Raw genomic sequence first — 10,193 nt, forward strand, 5'->3', positions numbered from 1 at the left:
CCCAAAATATATTGTATTATCAGGTTTCTGTACTTGTACAGTACATTAAGATGGACTTAATTGCATTTTGTTATTCTGCAAACATTGCTACATATCCTTTAAAATGTAAAGAAGGTCTAATAGCCAATGTGTTCTATGAGATTATTGATCCAAACCGATCAAAAAAATTAGAAAAAAAAGGGATCACGCTCTTTTCAGTGACTTCTTATGGTTCTTTAGTGTTTTAATCCAGTTCTCTACAGTTTTTTTTTTTATTCATTTTTTTTGGCATTATTTCAGAAAATTCTCCAGCTTTACTTCAGGCGACTCACTGACATCTCAAATTCTGTGTTAAAAAACAGGACAAAAACAAAGGGCAATTGTACTTTGAGAGTCCTTCAAATTCTTTTTCATCAGCCGCTATCACTGCGTGCTCAGTGGTCAATACATACACATGGAGGGTTTGGCTGGAGTGAGACGATTTTCTTGGAAAGCCGAATGATACTCTGAAGACTAAAGTGGTGAAATCAATGTCCCCATGCGCTGTAGTTTGACACACTTGAAAAATGATTTAAATAACAAGGTCAAACTTTTGTACTTTTCATCAGTGAAGGTCCCACAACCTCTGTGCGTGTACTGACACGAGCTATTTATTAGCATGAACTCTCTGGATATCAGTCAGGCACATCAGACGATTCGATTTTGAATTTTGTAAGCAAGTGTTTGAATAGGGGAAGGGGTAAATGGTAAGCCAGGGGTCAAAGGTTGAGTGTGATTGTATGAAAAAGACAGAGACAGTCAGAGAGAGAGAGAGAGGTTGTACACTGTGGACACCGTGGGATTGTTCTCTGTTCATCATGGATTTATCACCTGGGGCTCTGATCCTGTGTTCTCTATTATGTTCAGGTAATTAATCTGATTTAAATTTAGAGGCAGAGAAAAATCGGCTGCAATATTGCAGATGTAACAGACGTGTCTCTCATCTTGACAGTTTTTTCGGTAAACCCGCTTGATGTCTGTAGAGATGTATTTTAGTTTTGTACTTCAGGTGGTCACGCAAACTGCTGCTCACACTCCAATAAAAATGATATATGTAAAAACTTCAGCAGCAGTGTGTCTCCATTACGCTGGATAATCCACAGACCTGACTGTAAAGAGTTTTTATTCGAGCCACTTTCTACTTAAAACATAGTCCGTTTGAAAGTGTGTTTTGTGGATTGTCTAGAATAATGGGGACGTTTCTGGATTGACATATTGTACTTTTTTTTTTTAATGTAATTTTTCAACCACAAACAAGGAAGAAAACTTAAAATCTGGGCAAATCAAACCACAACAATCTGCACGACCACCATTTTTGGTAATTTGGGTAAACTAACCTTTAATATAAATGAATAAATGTATAGTTTTTATCAAAGTGAAACTATTTTCATATTCCTCTCTGACATATCAAGTCACAGAGGAATAAGTCTTTGACACTTTTTCGAGAGTTTTTTAGTTTTTTATACATTTTTCTTTTTTGCTTTGTCATCAAATAGCACTTGTGCTCAGTCTGTGTATTTGCTCAGGTTGTTTGCTTTGGGCTGGCGTTTGTTTAAACTGTATTTTACCCAGACCTGTCTAAAGGTTCACCGAGTTTTTTGCACGTGTGTGTGTGTGTGTGTGTGTGTGTGTGTGTGTGTGTGTGTGTGTGGCGCTACCATTCCCCACCTCCCTGTGCAGCGGCCGGCCAGGCTCCTGTCGTCTCAGTGGAGCCCCGAGCCGCCACTGTGCGCCAGGGGGAGTCTGTCAGCTTCAGGTGCCAAGTGGGGCGCGGCGCGCAGCCGGTCCAGCTGGAGTGGAAGAGAGCCAACAACCAAGCATTACCAGGTCAGGAGTGACAGCGCGTAAACGTAAGCACTGCTCTCAAGGTTTCACCGCCATCCTCAAGTTTAACTGAGCTCCGTTTGTCCTGTAGACAACGCTAAGATCGGCCCCGATGGCTCTGTGCTGACGGTTGCTAACACAAGACCTGGAAACCAGGGCCAGTACCGCTGTGTGGCCGCCAACTCCGCAGGCCGCAGCGCCGCCGCCGCTGTGCTCAACGTCAAGCGTGAGCTTGTACCCACACTTGAGTATCTCTCCAACTGTGTGTGCGCAATGGCAGAGCTAGAAACGGCAGGGCCCCTTAAAGAATACACTATTTTTTATCTTGCCTCCCTTTCATTAAAAATAAAATAACCGTGCTCAATTTTTTTATTTCATTAGACTGTTGAAACTTGTTTATTCTGGTGTTAAACATGCAATTCCATGTTAAAGCAAGCCCAACATAATGGTCACACACATTTGATAGTCAGATCTTGTCGATTTTTGATGGATGCCAGCTAAACGTAGCCGGTTTGCGACATCCACTTCTCTTTCAAATTCACAGCATATTAGCCTATTGAAAAGATTGGTCTGGAGCTTGAATAAGGTCTGTTGAGCAGTAGCCAGCTGTCTAGTACTTGCTTTGTGTGCAAAGAAGTTCCAAATATTTTCTTTACAACTGCCCTTAAATGGCAGTGTACAACCTCCTCTGATCGCTTTCTGTGTGAGCATGACACAGTCTAATACAAGGATACAACACTGGAAAATATCTGAAAGCAGTTTGCTGATGTTTGACTAAAACGCTCGTTCTCGGACCAGACTAAAATATTCCTAACTTTTCTGTCAAAAAATCTTCTGATGACCAAAAAGACCAAAACTAACATGGACTTTTGATCACTGGACTAAGACTAAATCAAAAAATAGCCGACGAAATTAATACTAATCGGCCCCTATAAACCCCACCTCCAGCTGTGAGCCCCTGAGCTCGTTACTACCTTGTACCCACCAGTGAGTGTACTCTGCGTGTGTGTGTGCAAGTGCATCAGTTATTATTTTAGAGCAGTTGGTTTGGGGTTAGTTGATGTTCTTTTCCCCTACACTGTGTATCAGTGTGACAATGTGAAACCGATGTGAAAGGCGTCTCTGGTAGTGAAGCGCCTACAGAGAATTATCAACTGAATCTGCAGCTCCCCTCGGCCTCACGGAGCTTCGTAGTGAGTTTCAGTTCATTGTTTAGCTCTCCGGACCCTTGACTTTACTGTTGTGGTTCACTCTCATTGCTCTCATAGCATCGTTTTCTGCTGAAATTCATTCAATTCATTCAACCTTTATCTAAATCTCGAAGTATCCTACGGGGCATGGCCTCATTTTCAGTGATGTTGAGAGTGCACTTAAAACAGAATAAATATACACATAAATAATTAACGAGAAAACAAACAAACAGCAGCGGAACACAGTTGAAAACAGTCACATTCAAGAGCGGAGTAGTTTGTGATCATGGTTTTAAATAAAGCAATAAAGCTTCACAAATCCACTGTCCACTACCTGCTCAGCAGCAAACACCATCAGACACAGTAAGAGACCAGCAGGTGAACATAGTGGAGCATTTAGCCGCTAAAGAGCCAGATATTTCCCAAACGAGGTACAGACCAAAAGGGAGTGAATATTGGACCTATATTCACCAGGTGTCCAAAATCCAAATGAATGCTAATGTTGCTCCATAACTGGACGTGTTAATAAGTGACTGTTTGGTAACAAGTTCACTGTATTAACTTAAAAGGTCATGATATGTCAGTGTTGTGTTTGCAACACAAGTGCAAACTTCAGTGCCCTGAAGTGCCCAGAGAAATAACATATTGCAGGTTGAATGTATCGGTCATGTCCCCGTGTCCTCTCTCTTTCTCAGATGCTCCTAAAGTGCGGCTGACACCGGCGGGTCCCCTGCGGGTCAGGATGGGTGACGCTGTGTCAGTGGAGTGTCGCGCCACAGGCAGGCCACGCCCCACGCTGACATGGAAACGCCAAAGCTCCACCCTTCAGCTGGTTACCACGGAAATAAACGATGTCAACACCATACATGTAATAAATGATGTCAACACCATACATGCAATACTTTCATTCATTTGAACATTTTACTTTTAATTCGATATAACATAATGATTGTCATCTCTTTCCTCAGTGGGCTGCAGTGCGTCCCGAGGACTCAGGGGTTTATATTTGCCAGGCTGAGAGCAGTGAAGGGGTGACAGAGGTTAAAATTCAAATCATTGTTGAGGGGGGGCCTGGAGCACCAGTGGCTATAGTGAGCGCTGCAAAAATGACAGTGGTTGAGGGACATACAGTCACAATGGAGTGTCAGGCCAGTGGTAAGATGTCAGTATGCTCAAATATCACCCAGTTCTGCTCTCATATCTCATTTTTCACTTAGCCCTTGCTTTCTCTTCTTCATTCCAGGTTCCCCTCCTCCTGTCATCACGTGGTCCAAGCTCCGAGCACCGCTGCCATGGAAACACACAGTGGTTGGTGGTGTTTTGACGCTGACCAGCGTGGGGCGCCAAGACTCAGGACAATACATCTGTAACGCAACCAACATACATGGCTACAGTGAGGCGTACACGGAGATGGAGGTGGACAGTAAGTGGACAAAACAGACAATAACACAGATACTGTCCATCCATATCCTTTGTCACTGCACAGGTTAAGAGTAATGGTCTTCTCCTTCATATAGCTCCTCCATACGCCACCTGCCTGCCTGATCAGGTGAGACTTCAGCCCGGTGACTCACTGCGCCTACAGTGCCTGGCCCACGGCTCTCACCCCATCCACTTCGTGTGGAGTCGGGTGGGCAGAGCCAACCTGCCTGCAGGGGCAGAGACCACGAAGGATGGAAAGCTGCTGATCGCCCGCGTTAAATTGAGTGACACTGGATCATACAAATGTGTGGCCACCAACCACATCGGCTCCAGTGAGGCATTGGCCAAGGTCATCATAAAAGGTGAGCAGGCATTTAGGTGTGGCCAATTTTAAGTCCATCACAATAACTGATCTGACTTTCTCCTCTTTCTTTTACTCTCTAATCTTGTCTCTTGCTTATCTTTACAGCTTAATCCATTGTGGTCACACTGTGTCCGATTGAAGAACCATCTATGCAATGCTTAGAATTTCTGCAAGCCTGAATCCGTCATGGTTAGAGCAGTTAGTGCTGAGAAAACAGACAAAATTATATTTAATAGAGTCATATATTTTCATGTATGAAGGTGAAAGATATCAATGCAGCTTAAATGTTTGGTATTATTGTGCAAAGGGGGTTAATTTTGTACTTTTATAGAAAATTGATTCTGTTGCTATTATTGCTCCTGTCTCAAATCTGCCTTTGGAAAGCTTTCCTCTGGAGCTGTGTGTGGACTGACATCCTGCAGTGTGTGTGTGGGGTTTGTTTCTTCTGCTGGAATACCTCTGCACCCTGTCTCCCGGCCTTCATGTCATCTGCTAAGTTTATACTTTTGCCCTTTCAAATTGGAAGAATGCAGAAAACAAACAAAACCCCAGTCTAATGCTGTTAAATATTTAAATCAATAAAGACGAAAAAATTTGTCAAAAGTGTATCCAAATTAGGGGCTGTACAAAAATTATTAGTGGGGTAAGAAAAGTGGGAGGGTGCTATATTTTTTCTTTTGGCTAAACGAGGACTAGTTTGACTCTTTTGGAAGAGCAGGGTTAGAGAAGGGTGGTTTTTTTTTTCAGTCTTCCCTTGCAATATAGTTAACATTAAAATGAATAGTTTAATCAAAAAGGTGCACTTTACTATGTGCAGAGGGCAGAAATCACTTGAGACAATTTGAACTTATTTACTTAGTGGAGTTCCCCCCAGAATACACTAAGATCTTTTTAGTTATTGTGAATGTGAACATAATGCTGGGGAGTACCTTGCTTTTTTAAAATGTGAAACATAAGGTTGAGCCCCCACACCCCCCACCCCTCATCCTAGTAATGTTTGTACAGTCCCTTTATGTTTAAAATGTGCCGTCATTTTGCTATGTGACAGCCTTTACATTTGAAACGCTATACAGCTTTCAAATGAGCTTCACTTCACAAAGTCATTTCTTTAACCACATGGTGGCAATGTGTAGCTGTAAGGCAAACATGTTGTCTTCAGGCCAAAGAAGAGCAATCTGAGCCCTCAGACCCTCAACAAGTGTGGGGACAGATGCAGCGGACAGTCAAACAAGCTATTGTTTCCAAGCGACTCATGGCATCCATACGTTAAAAAAAAAAAAAAAATTAAAAGCAAAAACGTCTGGCTGATCATTGCAGCCCTCTGTATAAATACGGACTGTAAACTCCTGAACAGGCAAAGTTCAGTTTGATCGGATAAACACATTGCAAAATAAAGCACTGATGGTTAGGCTGATTAGACAAGATTGAAAGCAGCTCTCACTAAATGTGGTGATAGCTCGACAATCAGGGCTTGCGGCTGCGGAAGAAGATTATACAGCTACCATTTCCAAAGCTGCTGCCAGAACTGAGCCTGTATCTGCTGTGTGTTATTGTGGCCTCCCTTGTAAAACGCCCAGCCTCCACAGAGTAACAGGCTTTACCCTCTCCACTATTCCTCCTATCTTTACAAGCATCTTCAAAGCTGGGAAGGAAACATCTGCCCTGTGTCACCTCACTCCACCCCCTCACTTCACAGACAGCCCGAAGGAGGGAGGGAAGATGAAGGAGACAAAAATCAATGCCCTACAGAGGATAGTATAGGAGGGAAATCTACTTACATTACGGATTGAGAGTGATAAAGAACCACGGAGGTGAAAAGAGGGAAAGAATGTATCAGTGACAGAGAGGAAACTGTAATTAATTCAATCTGATCCCCTTCTTTCCATCCATATGCCTTTGTGTACATATTAACTAGACATGGACATATGCTCTCTAATGGAGTCTGATATAAACAGAGAGATTCATGAGTCCAGATGACGTTCCAGAAAACAGATGTGCGCACACATTCACACAGACAGTTTGTCAAAATTTAAGAAGCATTACATTAGTTTACATTACTGTGGAAGTAAACAACATAGCTAGATTTACCGTGGACCGCACATTGCTTATGTTAGCCTTAAGAGGTAAGGAAAGAAAAAAGAAAGTCAGCACACAAATATTCATTTTCCGTCACACACTACATTAATTATATGGTAAAACCTCATTTTTTCAGGAAGGAACCAATGAGGTGAGTGGTTCCTCAGGAAGTCACAACTGGAAGTGGGGTTGCCTTCCAGGTTTGTTGCTATGGTTTCAACTGGGCGAGCTCGCATACACTGTGGTGTGGCAGCGGTTTGTAAAGACAGCATCTTCTCCAGGACATAGGAAGGCAGGCTGATGGTGCGATACGAAGCAGGAATCCTCTTATTATGTTGAAAGAAGAAGTAACCCATTGTGTAATGGTGTTTAACTGCTGACAGGAAGGACAACTCTTTATTTTGTTGTCACAAGCCAGAAAAAAAGGCTGGGAACTACTGCCCTTAAAGAAGTTTTTAGTTTGAGTGTTGAATTCTATATTTTTCTTTGATCGAACTGTAGTAAAATGCCGGCTTATACAGACACACAGGCCAATAAAGGTGAATGACACTGTGAGCGTCTACACTTTGCAGCTTCTGCAGAGATTTGCATTTTCACACTGAGACACCGGCACTGGCAGGAGATCCTGCCCAAGTCGTGTTTAAATATCTTAAGCAGTGAAGCAAATGGAACGGAGGGTTGTGAAAGTGTGGCTTTAACCAGGGTTTGTGGAATCCCAAAACCATGATGTGGTCTTAGGATATTCCTAACAAACTAAAGAATACATCAACTACTGTATAATTCATCATCTCTAAATAACCCGAGTTACAGTACTCTGCTTGGGTGTTTTCATAAGTTATTAAATTAAAATCTCACTTTCACTATGTTGGGACAAAATCTTTGAAAACCTTTAAGAATCCTTTCAGAATAAAGTCTTCTGAGATTCATACTGAAGAATGGGGTCACTTTTGATGTATTTTGCAAATTGATTTTGATTCTTTTAAAAGCAACTTTTTTTCCTCCTGATTATATTTGTTTCACATACTTAAAAGTAGGGTTGCATGTTAAAACACAGCAAGCTCCATCCAGCAACAAAGAAGCTGCTGCTACTTGTTGCTGGGCACTATAACCACAAACCAGTGTCAGGTTGTTCTGTGATCTTCTCCTCAGCACTTTACACTCAAACTGCATAATAAGCAATATTTAACACACACACAATATACACACGCTTTCACTGCCCCGCTTTTCTTTATCGCATTATGTCACTGCTGTTTGTGGCATCAGAAGGAAGTAACTTGAGGTTTGGAAAAAAAGTTGAGCAGCACTTCTTGCTAAAAATATTTGGTATAAAAGCAGTAGCGAGAGGGAGGCGTACACCCAGATCGAAAGCCACAGACACATTGCAAGCTTGGTACAACATGTACAGCATATTTACCTCTGTTTGTTAAGCCCAGCAAAATAAATGTTTTTGAGTAGTTTAGTCTGAAAGCTGAAAGGATCTTTTTTATTGTTACAAAGTGGCTCACAAAATAAAAAGTATTCTGTAGAGCATTGTGTTGATAAAACAACGGTAAAGCAACACTAAAATGAGAATGAATGAAATCACTTATTTCCTTTGCAGTTAATGTACTGTTATTATTGGGATGTAAATCATTAAACTAATGGTTTTGTAGTGAGCCACCATCAATAAAAATGACATATGAAAATATGTTATTTATTATTTGCCCATGACAGGTCATTTAATGTAATTAAACTAGAATAAAGATATGAAAATTAGTCATACTGAGTCAGTTCTGTACATTTTCACTAAGAGCAAGAAACTGCACAACCCGCTGCCTATAAACTCTCGGTATAAGGTAATATATTTTGTTACACTAGCCCCTACTTTAATGTCATGAAGATGTATTAAGTTAGGAATTAGGGCTATTGGACTGGAGCAGGGATAGGAATTGAATAAATAGGTAAAAATGTTAGAAAAGAGTTAATAAAACATACAAGGCCAACAAGAAGCGATGACACGCCAGAGAAAAAAGAAGATAAGAAAAATGCGTACAAAAAAGGATGTGAGGGGGAGGAAAGAGTATGTGGCAACTGAGTGGATAGCGACAAGGAGATGGTAAAACTTCGTAATTCATCAATCTTGAAGGCAGAGTCAGCTGTCCTCCTGGACTGGTGGAAGATAAAATAATATGAGAGAGTCGGTGAAAAACCGGTGAAAAGCACCAACACTGTTTTCCAAAGCTTGTCTGTCTCTGTGCCCGACTGAGTCTCAAGATGTAAACGGCAACTGCAGCTGTATGGTTATGATCCTGTTTCCATTTGGAAAGTTCCTGTTTGTGTGAGTGTGTGTGCCAGCAGCTCTGAGCACTAGCATCTGTACATCTATTAGTGTCATAAAAATGTATTCAACAACATTAAAATAAGGTACAGAAACTTTCCACCGTACTAGTGTAAGGCAACAGTGAAGCAACTTTTACATGCAGTATGTCATGACGATGCATTTTTTTATCCTAGACTAGAGCTTGAGGAATGAGTAAAAAAATCTTTCTTTCAAAGGAACACTAAACTTGAGTGCAACTTGCGGATTGCAAGAAATATATTTTACTGAGTGTCTTTGTAGTTGACAGCAGCCGAATAGCATTTTATTTACTAATGACCCCTTGGGAATCCGTTCAAACTCTCCCATGACCCATTGGTGGGTTGCGACCTTAATTTTGAAAAACAGTGATTTTAAAATACTGTCTACTCTTTGACAGTAAAGCATACTATAACTTCTCCTTCTGATCAGTCAGGCTTTGCGGTTGAAAAAACAAAACAAAACTACTGTTCAAGAGCACAGCTTAGGGGAGGGGGGCAATAGGAAAGAAAACATAGCACAACTTCCACATAGAGATGTATAGTACTAATAATGATAATAATGATGATAACAATAACCATAATAATAATAATTGAAGCAGTGTGGGTTGAGCAGGATCAGGGGAAAGTAGCCAGTTTGCAGTCACAGATCCAGACTCTGTAGCTCCGGAGGCAGAAATACCTGCAGGAAGTGACAGGAGGAGAGAGACGAGAAAGACGAGAAAGCCCAGCACTACAGGTGAGAGAGGCCAAATTAGTAAGAGGCATTCATGGGATATGAATGTTTACAGAGGGAGAGGGAGAGGAGCTCAGCGAACCATGGGAAGTCCCCCAGCAGGCCTATAGCAGCTGACCTAGGGGATGGTTCAAGACAAGCCAGCCCTAACTATAAGCTTTATCAAAAAGGAAAGTTTTAAGTCTACTCTTTAATATGGAGAGGGTGTCTGCTTCCTTGACCCAAACTG

The 10,193-nt window shown here is 41.5% G+C and overlaps 1 protein-coding gene across 1 annotated transcript; it reads left to right on the forward strand.

The window, feature by feature from the left end:
• Positions 1 to 1,667: 1,667 nt before the first annotated feature.
• LOC120800732 (basement membrane-specific heparan sulfate proteoglycan core protein-like) lies at positions 1,668 to 9,848 on the forward strand (the record flags this gene model as incomplete). The annotated part of the gene is made up of 7 exons (XM_040147027.1): positions 1,668 to 1,845; positions 1,934 to 2,068; positions 3,728 to 3,900; positions 4,001 to 4,187; positions 4,276 to 4,455; positions 4,550 to 4,816; positions 4,924 to 9,848. Coding segments are annotated over 7 exons (1,125 nt in total), but the record flags the coding sequence as incomplete, so codon positions are not given.
• Positions 9,849 to 10,193: the final 345 nt, after the last annotated feature.

Source organism: Xiphias gladius, chromosome 15, assembly GCF_016859285.1.
Source record: "Xiphias gladius isolate SHS-SW01 ecotype Sanya breed wild chromosome 15, ASM1685928v1, whole genome shotgun sequence".
NCBI classification, from domain to species: Eukaryota; Metazoa; Chordata; class Actinopteri; order Istiophoriformes; family Xiphiidae; genus Xiphias; species Xiphias gladius.